This window comes from Papaver somniferum, chromosome 5 (assembly GCF_003573695.1).
Source record: "Papaver somniferum cultivar HN1 chromosome 5, ASM357369v1, whole genome shotgun sequence".
NCBI lineage: Eukaryota > Viridiplantae > Streptophyta > Magnoliopsida > Ranunculales > Papaveraceae > Papaver > Papaver somniferum.
The window spans coordinates 6,431,470-6,451,923 of record NC_039362.1 but is presented as its reverse complement, the minus strand read 5'-3'; the positions used below and the strand labels follow the sequence as shown (position 1 = coordinate 6,451,923).

Here is a 20,454-nt window from a genome sequence, read left to right as displayed (position 1 = left end):
AGGGTGTAAAGATGTTTGGGAAAACATCTGGATTTAAAACTTTGGACCATGGAGCGCATCAACTGGTTAACAAGGCGCCAAGCCATTTTAGTTAATATTGCTAAATTGAATTTAGCCAAATTCTTAAACCCCGTTCCTCCATAATTTTTTGGTAAACATAATTTTATCCATGCTTTCGAGTTGAGGCCCCTCTTTTGTGGTTGGTGGGCCCCACTAATACCTGCGTCCAAGAGAAAACTGTTTTCCTTCCAACCACCTAAGTTAGATTTCATTTGCTCTACCAAAGGCTGAAAAGAGGCACTCCTAAATATTTATCAGAATGACCCATTAGTTTTATCTGCAAACAATCATGTGGATTCCTATGTATTTAAGTATGTGAAACGGGCAATTGAGGCGTCGTCAAGTCATGAGGTAGAGAGATTGGTGCCGTTTCTGAAGTATGAATTAGCCAGAAAGAGAAGACAAGAAGAATTTGATAGATAAATGATTGAGAATGAAGATGAGTTTCACTTATGGGTGAGAAAAAGGGATGCAAGAAAGATGAGAGAAAAGCAAGCAAGACAAGAGAGACATGCACGTTATTGGAGGATGACAAAAAGTGCCACATAAAGTAACAGTGAAGAGGAGGATGAGGATGCATTTGATGTTGATGAAAATGAAAGCAGCAGTGATCCAACCACTGATCCGCATGAAGAAGCTCGAGGGAGAGAAAGGTAAAGGCGAGTTAATGCATCATTGTATGATATTTGGAAGAGAAATCTCTCCCTTGGATATTTGCGCGTACCATGTATGAACCTTATAACGTGGATTTAGACAGAGAGGAGATACGCGGGGTTGGATGTTAATGAAAATCATGTTGCAGCCATTGAGAGGGAAAGAAAATAGGTCATGGAAGAAGATGGTGAAAAAGATGAGGAGGAGGAGACTGGAGATCAAGGGTATGGGTCTGCTGGTTATTCTTCCAGCGGCAAAAATAGTTGGGATTTCTACCATGAAGAAGATGAGTTTGAGAGTGATTATGATGATGACCAGTGATGGTCATCAGAAAAACATTGGAAAAATCAATTTAGTTGAATGGTTGTTGTTAAAAGTTAAAAAAAAAAGTGTGAACTTGATTTTCTTATTTTCAGTTGAAGGTTAACAAGATCAGCTTTTTTCTAGTAATGTAATTATTGTCTTTCCGTTTGTAATTTTTCTTTGAGAACGGGGTACACAAGCTGAATCTTCTGGTGTGAGAATACTAGTTTGCACTTGTATAGAGAAAAATTCAAAAAATCCATGAACATCTACCTTGTCCATTTTTTATATGTTTACACTTTCTCTCGTATTTTTTATATGTTTTTTTATCATTTCCAATACCAATGATTGACTCTTATGCACTGAAACGTAAGTTAATGACTAGACGGGTTTACACTTTCTAGTTTAGTTATTATCCTAAATTAGTGCGTATTTTTTATATGTTTTTTTATCATTTCCAATACCAATGATTGGCTCTTATGCACTGAAACGTAAGTTAATGACTACACGGCTTTACACTTTCTAGTTTAGTTATTATCCTAAATTAGTGGTCCCTGGATTCTATGCAAACTCCTTAATTTTAAGTGGATTTTGATAATTATAGGGTTCCAACCCTTACCTTCCACGGTGGGAGGGAGTATATCAGGCAAAGGTAGCAGCTGATTTACGTGGATTTTGAAGAACTTACCCTACTTACGTTATGGTGAAAACAGCTAAAAAAAATCACCCAGCTGCCGCTGTACTTCTATATTTTAGTTATTACCCTGCCACCTTGGTGAAAAAGTTGTGCTGAGACATTAAAGTCCCCTGAAGTAACGCCAGAGCCAAACAAGTCCCAACCAATATTCTTCTTCCCCGAGAATTTTCTTCTGTGAAGGGCAGAAGTACCCACCATTGTTAAAAATAAAAAAAAATAAAAAAAAACTCATTCTTATCAATTTCCTATATTGAAACCCCAATTGAATCCCAATTATCTCATTTCAATTATCCCAATTGCCGTAGCTATGATTACAATTGCCACTTTCCTATTAGTTCTCATGTTTTACTTTAGATGTACTAAATTCCTCAAATATTACATGGGTTTTTCTGCATTCATGGTTTTAGGGTTCATGGGTGGTGATATTACATTGTTATTGGTTAAGAAGTTTAGAATCCCAATTGATTCTATTACATTTTCATTTGTTTTGTTCAATTTCTCTGTGGTTGGGGTTATGGCTGTTTTCATGTCAAACATGGCTATTTTGATTACACAAGGTTATTTAGTAGTTATTGGGATGTTTGTTGCTTATTGGTTTACAATGTTGCCTGAATGGACTACTTGGGCACTTTTGATTGCTATGGATTTATATGATCTTGCTGCGGTTTTATTACCTGGTGGACCGTTGAGGCTTTTGTTAGAACTAGCAATTTCGAGGGATGAAGATATCCCTGCATTGGTTTACGAAGCTCGGCCTGTGATAAATCATCATGAATCTGCCGCTAGACAGGGTGTACCTAGAAGATTGTGGAAAGAAACTGGGAATTCATCAACTGTTGGAGGAAGTGGGGAAGTTGGTTCTACTTCGGATGAGAATTCTAATGCCGTAGTAAATATGGGGTCTCCGCCAAATCCAGGATCTGAGACTTTATCATCTGATACGGTGAATCGAATGGAGACAAGGCTGGTTATTTCTGAAGAGGCTATGGTTTCTGAAAGAGCAAATGAGCTAGTGGCGCCTTTGATTGATAGACAATTGCAGAGGAATGGACAAGGAGAAGATGTTGCAACTGAAAGTATGCCGTTTGAGGGTATTGGTTAGGTTCATCTGGTGCAATTAAGTTAGGGCTTGGTGATTTTATCTTCTACAGTGTGTTGGTTGGTCGAGCGGCAATGTACGATTTCATGACAGTCTATGCTTGTTACCTTGCTGTCATAGCTGGTCTTGGTGTCACTCTGATGCTTCTGGCGCTTTATCGGAAGGCTTTACCAGCTCTTCCTGTGTCGATTTTGCTAGGTGTGTTGTTCTATGTCTTGACTCGGTTTTTCTTAGAAGCTTTTGTTGTAGAGTGCTCTGTTAATCTATTGATGTTCTAGAATTTGAAATCTTGTTTTCTGAGATGGTGTACAATTTCTGAACAGTGTTATGAGAACAATTTCTGAAATGTAATTTTATGTCCTCTCTATGAATTTTACTTCATACTGTATGAACTTTCGACCATGATCTTTAGTGTAGGTTATTTATCATACTGTGACTTGTATATTGGATTTCTCTTACTGCCGTTTTTAAGTTGGTTCGAAACAAAGCAAAAAGTGAGTTCTTTAATGCAGAAGTGGCCAGACAGTTGACTTGCAGAACACAATGAGGTATCCCGTTTTGCTTGGTAATCGGCAAAATGGGTAAAGTATATGTCCCTCTTCCTGTCTCAAAATCGGTGAGAAAGATATATGAATTCTTAAAAGAACAGACACTTGACTTGCAGAACACAATTCTCCGGTGAATACACACTTTAAAAAAAATTCAAATTTCACTCGTACCAATTACCGCGGGCATTATATCTCCTCCTCGTCAAATAAGGAGATATTAATTTTGAGAATGTGAATCATATTATGATAGACTCTATTTGAGCACTATCTGTAGCATGTAGCAACATTTTTGCTAGAAGTGATTGGATTTCTCTTTTCAAACGACATTAGCTTATGAAAAGCTAAATGAGATAATTTCACACCTATTATTTAATGGCAACATTTATCGATTTGATTTAATGGGAGAGAAATTGATATAACTTTAGTTAATTAACACCATCTTTTGATAGTGTATATATAGTCTCCCCCTGATTATGGCGGAAATACTTGTATCTCATATGCGAAATCAATTTTCGTAAAGTATTATCCGATTGATTCGAGGACATATACTTAGAATAATTTCTGGATGTTAAGAATATCAGGTTGAACTGTAGATATTGACTCCAAGAGCCATAAAGAGAATTGTCCCAAATTGTAATCTACTTGAGATACAAACTGAATATCAACTATAGATTTTACTGGTTACAAAAATGCAAATAAAATGAATCTCCAGAAAAATAAAAATCATGACCTATAGGGCCAACAAGATAATCAGAATGTAATTACAGACACTTCTGGTATCAAAATAATTTTTCATTTTAAAAATCAATTTAGTCACTACAAGGACTAATGATATAGGCTAACAAGCCGGGTGCACACCCTTTGATCTTTTGTGTCCTACTGCATTCCAACTATAAGTTGAACGGTCCAAAATTTTAGAGATCATAGCAGGGACAAAAATTGAAATTGCTCGATATCCCTCAAGAATGTAGCAATTTTTCATTTACTAGTAAATATTACAAATAACGATATTCAACCCCCTTGGGATTGATTGAAAGAAAGATTCTTTTTCAGAAGATAAAAAAACCATAAATCGTTTTTTATTTATTTTTTAAGGAAAAACACTGTGTGGTGGTTGATATATAGTTTCTCTAAAGGAATAGAAACCAATGGTTTATTATTGATAAAACCATATATATTCAATCATAAAAATTTGTTTGAAACGGTATCGCCAATCTTCAAGAATAGGCGAAAAATCACATCATTATTGGCAAAATTTTAGAAAATATGTCAATTTATTTTCTCTCATCTAATGGAAATGAGGGAGAAAATTATAAGAAATTGGCCTCTACGATTTATTAAACTCGTGTCGACAAAAAAAATATTTTCGTTTTAGTCATCGCATAGGAAACCTATTTTAAGGTTGACGGAGAGTTTCTTGTAAAAAATAGAAACCATATGTAAATCACATGATCTTTGTCTAAAAGAAAAAAATACTAATATCAATTGGCCGTGGGTTTTTCAACCATGCACGTGATTAATTACCATAAAGATAATCAAATTGCGATAATGTCATATTTTTCTGGTGATTACAGTTTCATTTGGGGAATAGAAACGGTAAACCATCTTTCGATGAATTTCTTTTTTTACTTTCTTTTCTCTATGAAAAAAAGAATTAGAGAAGAAAAGACAAAATGGATTAAAAACCGATCACCCGTTATATATACATAACAATATACATATTTAATGAAATAAAAATAAATAAAAAGGATATCAGAGCTACATAGGATAACAAGGGAAAGCCCTTAAAGCCTGATGTTGTAACTAGTTGCACGCAGGTTCGTCACCAATACCTTAAATCCCTCGCGGCACCAGTTTGATAAAACAATTACTTCTAAGTAGAATTTATGATGTCTTGGGTTTGATCCAATCGTACATGCAAAATAAAGACAAACAAGTGTTAGTCTTGGAATACACTTTCTGATGTATATGAAAACATAAAACTAAACCAAATCAATAATAAAAAGATTAGTCGGAAAAGATAGAACAGCCTAAACTATTTCGGAGACCGATTGTATTATAATCCCAAAAATAATTACACGTTTATAACACTCTTTTGCGTCAAAATAAATAAATAAATACCAGTCTCACATTTCCCATTTAGTCTCTCTCCCCGTATAAACCCTAGTTTCTTCGACTAATATACACAATGATCTGCGCAATATCCAGTGAAGTAATGGAAGAACCCATTGTTTCAAAGAGAACTGGTCAGCCTTTTGAGAAACGATTGGTTGAGCGTCATATAGAGGATTTTGGGAATTGTCCTGTGACCGGGGAGTCACTTACAGTGGAGGATCTTATGCCTGTGAATACGAATACAAAAAAGGCAGTTAAGACGAGACCGGTACAGGCTACAAGTATTCGTGGATTACTTGGAATATTTCAAATTGAGTGTGATCAGTTGATGCTATCTCATTTTTCGTTGGAACAACAATTACATACAGCAAGGCAGGAGCTAAATCATGCCACCGAACGTATTGAACTCACCCTCAATTTTAATGATTTCGTATATGGGGATGCTACTTTATGTGGTCTATTTGAAAGAATTTCTCGTGATGACTATATTTTCTGCTACTAACTGTTTCTTATTTCGTCTCCATTCCCAGGAAATAATAAAAAATGGTGGTGCTGGGAAACATTATGGGCGAGTTAAAGAAAAATGGATTAGGCTTTGGTGAAAATCCACAGGCTCTCCAAAAGCTTGAGCAAGCCGTTGAGAGGTGAGGGCCAAATGCCATCAAGCTTAATCTGCCAGTTCCTGCCGGTCATCCTGAAATGAGTACGACAGTCAGTTGGGGCACAAGTGATGATTGCTACAAACGCTGTAACAATGACGATTATGGCATACTTTTGGCTGTTCTTGGGGAAACGCTGTAACAATGATGATTGCTACCCACTTCGTCCTTGGGGAATCTCTTTGCTGTTCTTGTTTAGAATACAGGAAATGGACCAACCCGATCGATCAATTAGCTGTTTAGAACAAATTATGGCATACTTTTGGGTGAACTAACTTCTTATTGCTTTTGTTTATTGAGCACGCAAGTAAAATTGCTCTACTAGGCATATTCTTACGTATGCAATCAGATTTCAGTGGAAAACTAAGGAGACATGTTTGTAACTCTTCCAATCTGAATTTCTGCTACGATTGCAAAACATGTTTACAATTGTTTCTTCTATTTTACTTTGTTTTCTTTTTAGCCATGATTGAAAACTTCAGCGCTCTTGTTCGCTGAATTGATTGTGATCGTAGGATGATCAACATTTAGCATAGAATGAAGTTGATATCGGGTATTGACTAAACGGTTAGCACACAAGACTAACCTCAGCAAGAGATAAATGGACGTCAAAACGGTTTGTCCTTACGAGAGGTTGCCCACCTAAATAGACCAGATAAGGTTTTTGAGGCCGAAGGAACTCAGCCACTCAAAATCCACTTGGTCGCCAAAATTTACTCCCGAAATCTGTGGTTTAATCCAATAAATCTCTAATTATTTTCTCACATAGCGTCTCTTCCTAAAATACTGAAGCTCTGAACAATTCTCCCGTTCAAATTTGAAATGGTTAATCCCGAATCAGGAGATTTAGGTGTTTCGCATTCGCGCAGATCACTTCGTGATCTTTCTTGGTCTGAACTACTTCCTTCGTCACTTGAAGATGATGGGCTCAATTGGGATGGATCACAAGATGTTTTAGAAAGGTTTCATTGCGTAGTAGGTGATGATACAGCGAAAGAGATCTTACGAAGATGTCCTGAATTTAGAACAAGATTGCAGAAAATTGGATGCAATTGGAATCTGATTCATTTGGCTTCAGAATATGGATACGTCGAGCTTGTAAAGGCTCTAGTAACTAAAGATGCTAGTATCTGTTCGTCGCTAGATCTATCGAACAAAAGTCCTCTTGATTATGCGGCCATGTCGTGGCGAACGCGGGTTATTAATGAACTACTTTCTCCTAAAGTCTGTACCCAATTAAGCGTCGGTGAAGTGAAGCTGTTGTTGGAGAATGCTCTTTGTATTGCCGTCAGGAAGAACCGCGCAGCCTTTCGAGTGTTGGCGATGAAGTACATGGAGGATTGGGTCCATCAGTATGATAGAATAAAAGCAGCCAAGGTACACCCTTATACGATCAAAAGGTTTAATTTCGATATATACCTTATATCATTTGGTATTTCAGGTTCATGAGTTCGCCAGAAATTTGATTATTAGATTCCAGAAAAGGAAATGATTATTGGATTGTCTCCGAAGTTATTAAAGAAAGTTAGCTCCTGATTGATATTAGGACTATGTTTGAGCCTTTGGCCCTAAGCCATGTCAAAATGGTGACGTGTCAAACTTTTCAAACTACTTCACCCTTCCTTCAGTTATATCCCAACTCATCTATGGCAAAGACTTCATTTGTAATTAGTGGAATATAACACTTAAAAAGAATCATTTTACCTTGTTTGAATTACCCTTTATTGACTATACGCATGATAAACGTACTAACTTACATTATCGCATACCAAATTAACCAGAATGAAGCCGTGACTCTCATGGTGAATCAACGAAACCTCACTTCTCTGTTCCATTACAAGCAAACACTATCATAGTTAAGGACTTATAACCTAATAAGAAATTGTTCATTTTATTAAAGCAAGAGCTATGGTTTGCTTATAGGCCCTAAACTAGCCAGGCTCATTTTGAAGGAGTATATGTATATGGTTTGCTCTTATTTATCACTGTTAACACATCACATACCCTGTTAAGGGATCCCTCTTATTTAATATTAATAATTTAATATTCCACTCATATTTTCCCGTTCGTATTTTAGATGGATACCAAAGCTAGACTGCTTATGTGTGTTATTCAAATGGGAGATTTCGAAGGCTATAAGGACTTAGTTCACCGCCGCTGTCCAGACATCCTTGATTACGTATCCGCGTTCCCTTTTGGGGGTACACCGTTACATATTGCTATAAAGGCCGGGAAGGGGAAACTAACTGAATTCGTAAAAGATATCATACGAAGAAAGCCTTATTTTGCACGTGAGCTGGATCACAAGGGGCACACACCCCTTGACATTGCATCAATTCATGGTTACCTGGAGATCGTAAAAGAGCTACTTGACCAAGTTGGTCCTCATCTATGTTCTCTCCATAAGAATATAACTTTTTGGAATCAATTGGATGATGATCCTGATGAATATCATATAGAGAATATAAACGATACTTACAATAGAACAAAATTGTTGGCAGACAAGGATGATGAGGCTGATCAAGAAATGCGACATATTTTCATGAAAGATGATGCTCTTTATTATGGTAAAACTTCTATTACCTATGCAATCCATCATGAACGAATTTCAGTAATTAAAAAACTGCTCCCTATTTGGTGGAAATCCAGTGGGGTGGTATTAAAGGCACGGGATATCTCTCTGTTTTCGGATTTAAAAAAAGCTAAAGAGGGAGAGTACTCAGAAACACTGAAATTGTTGATGGGGTGGTACATGGGGGGTGAGCTTTTAAACTCTCGGGATTGGGATACAACTAATGCATCACAGTTGGCTAGTTCCTACAAAGAGATCGTAAATCATCTATTAAATCCAAATATTTTGCATCATCTGTCTTTGTTTTTTGTTAAGGAAAGCAAAAAAAAAGGAAGGTCTGATAACCATTGCTCCGCAGTCATCGAAGTCACAGGTGGTACCACAAACGTGGAAGCTAATGCCGTTTACCAAATGCTCATGACCACTTATTATCCCGAGTATTTCAGGGAAGTGACAGCTCTAAGCCAAAGTGTCCTTAATCTTTGGGTGGATAAAGAAAAGTCCGTAATAACATTCAAACTCTCTATGAGGAGTCTTCTCTTTCAAAGCAAAATTTCGAATCATGGAGATTTCTTGGGCACTCTATCATCCAAGTTCACCAAAAAAGAGGTACAGTTAGCAAGTGCTAATTTTCGACATTCCTTGTGATCATGTGATTTGAAATTCTTAGTCAAGTTTGTTCTTCAACACATTTTTATGTTGCAGATTGTGGAAAAGTATAAAGTTGATAATGTAGTTGGAAGACTTCTTACGATATGGTAAGACTTGCTTTAATTTTCCAACTTACTGCATATTTTGTTCCATATTGACGAACTGAATTTAACACTATGTTTTCTTTCAATTAATCTTAGGAAAAAGAATCACGATGTTGAAACATTATCTTCAGAAGACGGAAATCAGGTACCCAATAGTTCAGATGGTGCTAGAGACGGAGCAAATGAAGTAGCTACTGATTCTACACAACATCCACCTAATGGTGAAGTTAACAATGATGATTGCATAATCACAACTGCGGAAAATGTTATTGGTAATAACTCGATTATGATTAATCAAACATATACATCATCCTTATTCGGTCAAAAGCATTCATCTGCAAAAGAATGTCGCGACGCCATCCTGAATGCCTCCATACGAGACAGAAGGTGTGTTAAGTTCGAGAAATCTACCAGGAAATTAATCGTTGCCAAGTGCTCCCATGAGAGTTGTAAGTGGAGGTTAGACGCGAAAGATGTTACGGATGGTTTTCTTGTGAGTAAAAGAATAACCACCGAACATACATGTTCTGCTTCTTCGAGCAACGCAAATAATATGGCAACTTCTGCATGGGTTTGTCCTCGCATTATTGATAGCGTAAGGCAAAACCCAAATTTTCAACCGAAGGAGATTATAGATTTGATTAAGCGTGAATTCCTAATTGAGATAAGCTATATGACGGCATACAGAGCAAGGGAACAGGCTATAGAGAAAATACATGGTTCACCAACGGACTCGAATATCATACTCCCGAACTACATCGACAACATCTTGCGATCAAATCCAGACAGCATTGCAATTTCAGAACCCACAGAAGATGAGAAGTATCACCGTGTGTTCATATCATATAAGGCATGCATCAAAGGTTTCTTAAACGGTTGTCCTGATCTTGTGTTCTTTGAGAAATGCCCTATCAAAAAAGGACATGAAGGTAACATACTTGCAGCAATTAGTGTAGATGGGAATAATGACATGTTTCCATTTGCATTTGCAATCGTGGAGAGTGATTCGAAAAGTGCATGGGAGTACTTTTTCCATCATTTGAAATATTTTGTTGGAGATCTCCGAATGACAATAATATCAAACCCTTCTTATAATCAGTTGAGTGAAGTTGTTGAATCTTATTTTCCTGAAGCAAGGCATGGGCCTTGTACTTGGCATTTGGCTCGGGAGATGACGAAGAAATTTGGGTCTAAGATTGTAGATAAGTATTTTTGGCCGATGGCTAGGGCTTTAACCAAAGAGGAATATGACAAACTCCTTGCGAATCTGATGGGTACAGATCAAACAGCAGCTGAATGGATAGAAAAAAACCTCCCGGACAATTGGGCTACTTCGGATTTTCAAAGAGATTCCTACATATATATGAACATTAATGTTGCAGAAGCATACGGCCATTGGATTCAACCATCAAGGTAAGCTTCAATGTATTGATCGGTTTTGCTTAGAATGTATTGATCGGTATGTTGCCAAATAGTAACACCTTCATGACTCATAATCACTCTACAGGAATTTGCCCATTTCATCTATGTTGGAGCGAATAAGCATTGACTTGACAAACATGTTCAATGATAGGAGAACGATGGCCATCAACTCATCAACTCGTGTCACTAAATATGCTGAAAATTTGATTACGGAAGCCGATGAAGTCTCTAAATTTCGTTACGTGCTGCAACAAGAACAGTCGGTATATGAGGTTGAGGATAGCAACAATCTGAAGTACCGGGTAGATCTTTCAGATAAGAGTTGCTCTTGTTTGTTTTGGCAGAAGGTAGGGATCCCGTGTTCCCATGCACTTGCCACAATTAAGAAAACAGAAAAAGATATATCTTATTCAAAGTTTTGCAAGGCCTATTACTCGACAGAAAGTTATCAAATGGCTTATAAAGATACTATAAACCTTGTCTTACTTGATAAACCAGTCAACACTATCCTACCTATTAAAAGGGGAATATCGGGTTCTACTTCTGAAGCCGGGAGAAAGAAATCAAAGACACCTGTCATGCATTGTTCATTATGTAAGAAATCAGGACATACGAAAAAGTCTTGCAAAAGCCTTCTTTCCTGAGCATTTAGATTGATAGCACCGCGTCTGGTGGGAAATGTTGATCGCTGATTCCTGTTCGTTATGGAGGGATTATGTCCCGCACCGGGTGATGGCTCCGTTATACAGATGCATATTCCTTTCGGTATTTTTTTGTGAAAAATACTAGAACCATCCTATTATATGGGTTCAATATTTTGAAGCCCCATCAAATGGATCCTTCATTATCAACTTCATACTTTGACTTTTTTGATATTTCTAGGCCCAGATCTTTAATGGAGAGAAAATTAACAATACTGAAGGTTAATTTCGGTATTTTATGATTTATTAAAAGATCCGCTGACGTCAGAATCTGAAAATCAAATCAAATCAAATCTATTCTCTCTGCTCTCGTTCAGAAACAAAATTGGAGATTTTTCTTCAGACAAATTCGTGTGTTTGATAGTTTCATACTGAAGAAAACGACTATTCTTTCGTTTGATAGGAAGAAAACGAGGAGAAGAAGAAGAAGAACATATTGTTAATTTTCTCTCCATTCGTTGAGTTGTATTCACTGGTTTTTCAGATCTGACGAGATTGTGAAGATGCATTGATGAACACAAATAAGTTTGTTGTATTTATCTTTTCTGTTTGTATTAAGGGTGCACAGGAACCGAGCCGGACCGACGGACCGTCCAGGAACCGGTGGAACCGTACCTGTTTTTGTACCGAACCGAGGAAGGGGTACAGGTACCGGTCCAAAAAATAGGAACCGAGGCTAATGAGGTACAGGTACACGGTCCTGCCTAAGTCCCGTACCGTCCCGGACCGAATATACCGAAGAATTCTAGCCATCAGATTTAGAGATAGTAAACTAATAATAGCCATTAGATTTAGGGGGGTATATATATAGAACATACGGCTAGGGTTTCTTATTTTCTTCTTTCTTTTTTCCGCCTCTCAGAGAAGGAGAAGAACTCCATTAGAGTTACAGGGAAGAGTTTTATTCTTAATCTTCTCTTCTCCATTAGACTTCAACTCCACGAACACCAGTTACACTTACACCACCTCTAGATCGAGAAGAAGAAGGAGAAATTGTTAACCAAGGGTAAGTTTTTTTGCTTTTTTTCTCTCCAATTTTACTGATTCTTTATTTATTGTGTTATATTGTGATCCACATAACTTGATTCGTTATGTTTATTGTGATTTTTGATGGCCAATTGATTGGAATTGAATTAATTTAATTTAGGGTTTGATATAGGGTTATATCACGCCAAGGAGAAGACGAAGGGAAAGGATTCAAGGAACCATCCAGCTCAGAAATTGTTAATCAAGGGTAAGTTCATCAAAATCTCTCATTGATTCCTGTGAAATCTTCTTCTGTTTCTGTGAAATCTCTCATTTTTGTAGGGTATTTATGTTTGTTTGATCCTCGGATTTCTAATTCAGTGACTTGGGATGCTAATTAAAAAATTTATGTGAAAATTCATTAAACCATATTGTAATGGAATTCAGAATATCTAAAAAAAAATTACCTGTGCCGTGTAGGGTTTCTTTGGTTTGATTTAGGTTTGGTTGGGGAACTGTATATGACTTTATTTAGCTTGAGATTTGTAAATGAATTTAACTTTTCTATTTTAAGGATATAAGTGGAGTTTGCTCTTTGTTTTCAAGTTGCATCATGTCCATTTTTGCTTTATTAGAATTGTGTCTGTAGTTAACACTTGTATTATCTAGTGTAGCTTTGTGATATTTGTAGTACAAAGTTGTCGCCACTAAATAATTCGTTGTTAGTAATAGCTTTAAGGTACTTACTTCCTTGTTTTGCAAATATATATATTTCTGTGAACTGTTTTTTTATCTTGAGCTTATAAGGTGCTTGTGAATCTGCTGTACAAGCCAAGGAGGAAGAAAAAAAGAGATTAGTAATTGTTTCTACTCGCGGTTTAGTGCCGGCGATAAGTTTCTTGAAACAATAATGTGAAATGATGCTTTTGTGATAGATTTTTACTATGGTTGCTTACTGAAACTTCTGCTTTGCTTTGTATCATTCACTCCCTGCAAATATGGTGTGTGCAAATTTAGAAACCATGACTCTCTCATTCCTTATCTGACTTGTGCATTTGGTTGATGTTCTAGTTGCTCTTACTGATTCATGAACATGTGTGTAGTTTGGCACTTTGGATTGTAATCTTCTTATGTATTTTATATGCAAATGGCATCCTGAATCTGCAAAGTGATAATGGTTGTTGTTGTTGTGGATTGTGAATTGAAATCATGTTTGAATTGGTGCCTGTCTCAGTTTATTCCATTAGTGTTAGGCATTTTTTTTTGCAGTATCTTGTACTTTGTTGGTCTTTTATGTATTAAACTGTAAATTCTTCTTCGGATTTTCAAATTTGCATTTTATAGAAATGCTTGCTCATTTTTCTTTCATTTTTGCTCATATATTTCTGAGTTGGGTGATTGGTATGTTCTTATATACTTAAAAATGTTGTTTTTAGTTCAAATTACTTACTAACTGCTATTAATTTTTTTTTGCAGAGTTCCACTGGTTCTATCATAGCCACCACCAGTGCTGCCATGGAGTTGGAATAGCCGAATAGTCATCTTTTATTTGCAATGTCCTTCTTTTCTTCATTCAAATTACTTAAGAGTCTTAAGACTATTGTTTGTAATTGTGTATGTCTATGTGTTGCAGCTACTGTCTACTTGCTATGTATTTAGCTTTGGATTGTTAATATTACATCTATATTTGATTATAAAGAACAAGATTTTTTTTTACAAAAGTACCGACAGATACCGGAACTGTACCTGGTACCGTACGTGTACCGAATTGTACCGGAACCGAGGTACAAGGTACAGGTACCGGTCCAAAATTTTGGAACCGAGGCTAGGGAGGTACATGTACTCGGCCTCCGCAAGTACCGAACCGAACCGTACCGTGTGCACCCTTAGTTTGTATCAATTACACTTGATTCACTAGTTTTCTAATCGATTTTTTGATTTCGAGATGTCCGTTTTTTATTTTCTTGAGTCTTAGAAGAGGTAGAAGAGAGGTTGGAATAGAGGAAGCTCAAACATAGGTACGAATCTGTCGTTGTTTGATCTTATTGATTTCAATTTTATGATTTTTTTTTTAATTTTTTTTTTAATTTTCAGATTTGGAATTTTTTGATACGAAGAAGAGGAAGAAGAAGCCAGATTATTTCAGAAGAGCAATAACAAAATAAGGTGCGGATTCTTGTTTTTGTTTGATTTCGAATTTGTTTTTAATTTTCCAGTTTTGTTTTTGGATTATTTTGCATTTCTTATTGATTTGAGAAGAGATCTAGTATTTGTTGATTATAAGAAGAAGAGAAGATCTAGTATTTGATGAATTACGTTTATAATTCTTGTTAGTATTTCTTGATTATAAGAATAAGAAGAAGAAGAAACAACATTGTATCTGAAGAAGAACAACAAATCTAGGTGTAGAAATGTTTTATAAAATGTGTAACTTCAAGTTACACATATTTTCCTGTAACTGCTATTTTGTTATTGCATGTGTAACTGCTATTTGTTATTGCATGTGTTATCTGAGAAGAAATTTACTAGCTGGAATTCGTTTTTTTTGTAACAACAAATCTGTTAAGACATGCTGTTTTGTAAAATGTGTAACTTGAAGTTACACATATTGTTCTGTAGCATGTTTAATTTTTGCTTGTGTATCTTTGAAACAATTTTTTTCTTGTTTTCATTTGTTGAATATGTTGATTGCTCCTCTGATTTTTAGCTTGCTTCATAGGATATACTTCTCACAAGGGGGCAACGCCCCCGAGTGAATTGCGTTCATTTTTTTTTGCATATTATTATTGAATTGCATTCGTTTTTATTTGTTCAGGTTGTCATGGCTGTTGCTAGTTCCATTGCTATTGTTCACTACTTTTCTGATTTCATCACTACTCGTGTTAGTATTGAGACCACACTTGATGAGTTTAAAGCCGAAGTTTGCAGGCAATGGAAGCAATTTACTCCACTTGGTATTTGTTTCTTCTTCTGAGAAGGTGGGAAATATCTTCCGGTTGACTGTGATTATTCGCTTCAAGCTCTTGCTTCCCTCACAAATAATAAGAAGAAGACCATTTTTGATATATTCTTGCAAAATGTTACTCATGTAGCCTCATCATCTAGCTCTAGAGCAGTTTCTTCTGTTTCTAATGGTTCTTGTACGTCTTCGAGAAACAATTACGCAGTTGGAATGTATCTGGAAGATAGGAGCAAGCCTGCAAAACCGTTGTTGTCGGATGGTTGGCCTAAGGTCCTCGGTGAGATTGGTCATGTATTTGTGGAAGGGGTTAAGGAGGTCAGGATTGCTTACACCAAGTACCGTTTTCGCACTAGTTTTTACGGTTGTAACACACAATGAGCGTTCTAGGTTCACGGGTAAGTGTGCAGTAAAAGAATGCGGCTGGAAATTTCATGCAACTTCCATTGATGATAGGAACGAAATGTTTCAGGTATTTTTTATTTGTGTTGTTCATTTTTTAGCATTTGATGTTTTGTTGCAGTATGTGTAACTTGTAGTTACACATGATGTTTTTTGTACCAGATTGGTGTTTTTTATGCTTTTACTATAGTGTTGTTACAGTATGTGTAACTACAAGTGACACATGATGTTTTTTTGCACCAGATTGGTGTTTCGTTGGTTTGTTTATATTTTGTATCAACTTTTTCAGGTCAGAGCTTATAACCCTGAGCACACTTGTGGTGCTGGTGGGAGCAATTTGAATCGAAAATACTCAACCAGCTTCTCGTCTAGTTTGATTGAGGAAGAAGTTCGCAAAAATCCTCACAAAAAGCCAAGGAAATTGCAGAAGATTTCCAGACCAACTATGGAATTAACATGTATTACTATCAAGCCTATAATGGTACGTAGAACGTTTATGAGATCATTTATGGTGACGATGTGAAGTCATACTCGCACTTCGTATGGTATATTAATACTATAAGGGAAACTAACCCAGGTAGTGTGATAGACTTCCAATTTAATCCTGCAAAGAAAGAGTTCAAACGGATTTTCATCTTGTTTGATGCATGCATCAAAAGGTACCGGTTTTTTCGTCCAATGGTCTATTTGGAAGCTACTTTCCTTACTGGTAGATTCAGAGGCTTCTTGATGGCGGCTACTGGGATCAATGGTGATAAAGGTATGTTTCTTAAGTAACTCTCAGTACACATTTGGGAATATCAGCTGTAACTCTTAAGTTATATATTTTGTTTTTGGGATGTGTAACTTCAAGTTACACATTATTTTTCTGTTTTTGTGCAACTTATTTTAACTTCATTTTCTGCACACTTTGTAGGATTTTTCCCCCTTGATATGGCACTATGCGATTCTGAGACTAAAGACAACTGGAAGTGGTTTTAAAGAAATCTGGAACAAGTTGTTGGTGACGGGAGGCCAATAACCTTCCATTCGTATCGCCATGAAGGACTCTTGCGTGGTGTTCCACTCGTCTATCCAGACTCATTCCATAGCTTCTGTTACTATCATTTGAAGATTAATCTTCCTATCAATGGATCAGATCCTAGGTACACTCTTCTGCTTGACCTCTTCCAAGAAGCGACGTACGTACTCACACTTGAAAACCATTACAAGGACATATAGAAAATAAGAGATCTGAATTGTGATTGGGTTGATGATTACATAGAAACCATCCCACCTGAAGCATATGCGAATGCGTTTTTCCAAGGTTGTCGGTATGGACGTACATCTAGCTCTATAGCAGAATCATTCAATAGTTGGATTAAGGTTCACAAGAAGATGCCTGCATTTTCTCTTCTTGATCAGGTTTGCAGATTGCTTTTTATGTTTTTTTTGTCTTTGTTTCTTGTTTTGTCACTTTGTAGATTCATAAGTTTTCTTTTTCTTTTTCTTTTCAGATTAGGATTAAAGTTATGAAAATAATGGCAAAGCGTTGTGTTATTGGTGATAATATGATGACTCCATTAACTCCGGAGTATGAGAAAAGGCTTGAGGATCTACAAGATGAAGGTTTGGCTTGGAAAGTAATTGTTTCTAGTCCTACCGTGTTTGAATTTTTAAGCGAAAGGACTCACAGAGTGGATTTAGAACACTGGACCTGCACCTGTCAAAGGTTTTATTTCTTACGATTTGTTTTCTCTTTGTATGTTAATTTTTTGAAAGTTTACAGGGTGTGTAACTTCTACTTACACTATCTATAAGCATATGTAACTGCCAGTTACACATTACTGTATATGCATGTGTAACTGAAAGATACACATCCTGTATATGCAATGCTATTTTTGAGTGTTTATATTCTTTGTTATTTTTTTTTGAAGGTGGCGTGTGTACGGTTTCTCTTATGCTCATGCTCTTGCAGCGATACAAAAGATTAAATGTGAAGCCATTAATTTCATTTCATCGTACTTTACAAGCGACTATTATAGGAAGACTTATTTGCATGCCACCCAGCCAATTCCCAACTACAACAGGCATATTTATATTGACAAAGAAAACACCATCAACCCTCCATCTATCATAAAGATACAACCAGGTAGACTCCAAGGTAAAAGGATTATAAGCAAAGGTGAAAAGAAAGCAAAGAGGAAAGTTCATTATAGCAATTGCAAGGAAGCTGGTCACAATAGGGCAGGTTGTAAGAATCCTCCAAAGTAAACGCCCCCTAGATTGAAGTTATCAAAGTTCATTTATGGGAGTATAGGTTTATGTGTGGTTTTGTTATTTGTCTTGGATTATTTATATTTTTAGTTTCCTTCGTGTAGGTTTGCATCGAACAAACTTTTTTATTTTTTTGGAACGTTGATTATATGCAAGGATCATTTATTCATACTGTATATTAATTTTTTATATATTGTGAGTTTACAGGTGAAATGTGTTTCTATTCCCAGTGTGTGTCTTCTGAACACATAAGGGAAATGCATGTGTAACTTTGGTTTACACTTATAAAATATGCATGTGTAACCATTACTTACACATAGTTATTTTTACATTTAGCTTTTATTTTTAGCTTGTCTTAATTGCATTGGTAACTATGAGTTACTTAACTTAATTTCATGGGTAACTATGAGTTACTTAACTCATTTTTCAGCTTTTTTTGGCAACTACCATGTTACTTAACACATGTAACTTCAAGTTACACATCTTAATTACCATCCTTTTGACTATTAGCCTGTTACTTAACACATGTAACTTCAAGTTACACATCTTAATTATATGTGCAACTGTAAGTTACTTAACTTGTTGCATACTTCTGAAACCGGTAAAAACTACAGAAAAGTTCTAACAAGATATTTTTGCATCTCTAATAACAACTTGTAGTTAAAAAAAGTATAAAAGTTTTTAATTCAAGAAATTTCAATCCAAAAGTATAGAAGTTTGCAAATCGAAGAACTGCTAAAATCTAGTATCTGACAAAATTTAAAAGTTCCAATAACGTATTGCAAGTCTAACAACAACTTGCATTAACAAAATATTTGCAAGTATATAACTTTTTTGCAATCCAAATTACTGCTTTACACATCTCTGGATCGATCCGAAAGAATCTTGTAAGGCATGCTTCCTCTCATGCAGTTCACCTTGTCATACAACCATGTCAGCACATGTGAGGTTGGTTTTTTGTCAAGTTGTTTATTCTTCATCTTGATCTTCATCTAAGTGCATAAAAAAATAAGACAGTCGGGAATTGAACCTTGGTTGGGAGAAGCGAGAGGTATGGCTTTATCATTCAACCCAAGAGGACATTGGAGGTTCAGTTCTGTAGTTATTGCAAATGCATATTTCTTGGCTTGCATGTAGTGTTAATCCATGAGTTTCTTAACATCTGACGAGTTCATGTTGGACCAAGGATTACTGTTCCTCAAGTCATAATCCAGTAGTGTGTGTTGTTGTTGCACGTTGGGGCGAAAAGTCGGACTGCACTATTCTTGCACTTGTAATAGTCCTTAACAATCTTAGGAATCCAGAATTTCTTGAAATCATTGTAATCGTTCAAGTAAGATATATGCAAAAACCATTTCGAATATGAAACACACATTTTAAACCAAAAGTTACAAATGCACAAGTCATAATAGTAAATAGAAGTTACACATAAGTCCTTGGGTTTAAAACTTGAAAAAACAAAGATGTGTAACTTCAAATTACACATTATAAATGCATGTGTAACTTCAGGTTACACATTACAAATGCATATGTAACCCCAGATCACACGTCACATTTTTCCAACATCAAAAAATATTAGCATGTTATCATAATCTTACAACACCCATTACACATTATAAATGCAAGAAGATTTTAAACATGTCCAATTATTTACATATGATTTAGGCGATAGGAATATCTCTTGTTCATACTTATTGTTTGAGTTCATCTTTGTCCTCAACCTGCTGATGTAGAACTCAAGGAATTCTGACTCCAAGTAGGCTTCTTTCTTTGTAAGATGGATCATTAGTTCCCCACTTATGTTAAAGAGCATGCTACCATTATCTTTGTATTCCATCCAAGCAATGTCTCTACATTAGAAAAAAGGAAAATAATTTAATAAAATAACAGAATCAAGTATTAAGATGCAACTTTAAATATCAAAAACTACATTTAAACACCGTAACAGAATCAAGCATGAGTTTTGGTCATAGCTACTTACGTTTTGGGATAAATATTGAAATATTCAAGCACTTTCTTCTTTTTATCGCCATCCATCCTTTCAATAACTTTTGAACCTTTAATATCCTTTCTCATTGTCCCGTCATCTTCTTCAGCAACCTCAGCCATTCTTTCTTCTTCTACTTCTGGAACTGCAGCCATTGTTTCTGCTTCTTTTTCTCTAACTACATCCATTGTTTCTTCATTAGTATTCTTCTTAATCTTCTTTGTCTTTCTTTCATATAGTTTTAGATCTTGTTTTTCAATTGTTCTATTCCTCAAAACTCGTTGTTGTATTTTGTTATT

The 20,454-nt window shown here is 35.9% G+C and overlaps 1 protein-coding gene, 1 long non-coding RNA gene and 1 pseudogene across 2 annotated transcripts; all 3 read left to right on the top strand.

Annotated features, from left to right (window-relative positions):
• Positions 1–1,991: 1,991 nt before the first annotated feature.
• Positions 1,992–3,113, top strand: LOC113278691 (annotated as a pseudogene).
• Positions 3,114–6,865: 3,752 nt separating this feature from the next.
• Positions 6,866–12,115, top strand: LOC113280940. The gene is made up of 5 exons (XM_026529551.1): positions 6,866–7,512; positions 8,213–9,316; positions 9,413–9,465; positions 9,559–10,875; positions 10,970–12,115. The coding sequence occupies exons 1-5, from the start codon at positions 6,958–6,960 to the stop codon at positions 11,526–11,528; spliced, it is 3,588 nt and encodes a 1,195-aa protein (XP_026385336.1). The 5' UTR covers positions 6,866–6,957; the 3' UTR covers positions 11,529–12,115.
• Positions 12,116–12,303: 188 nt separating this feature from the next.
• LOC113277951 lies at positions 12,304–14,066 on the top strand. Its single transcript, XR_003325236.1, has 3 exons — positions 12,304–12,591; positions 12,745–12,819; positions 14,028–14,066. It is a non-coding gene; the product is annotated as an uncharacterized LOC113277951 (long non-coding RNA).
• Positions 14,067–20,454: the final 6,388 nt, after the last annotated feature.

Excerpts from the sequence above, each read along its gene's own strand:
- LOC113280940 (XM_026529551.1), top strand. The coding sequence starts at position 6,958 with ATGGTTAATCCCGAATCAGGAGATTTAGGTGTTTCGCATTCGCGCAGA. Across the intron at positions 9,317-9,412 it reads CCAAGTTCACCAAAAAAGAG|ATTGTGGAAAAGTATAAAGT; the intron begins GTACAGTTAGCA and ends TTTATGTTGCAG. Across the intron at positions 9,466-9,558 it reads GGAAGACTTCTTACGATATG|GAAAAAGAATCACGATGTTG; the intron begins GTAAGACTTGCT and ends AATTAATCTTAG.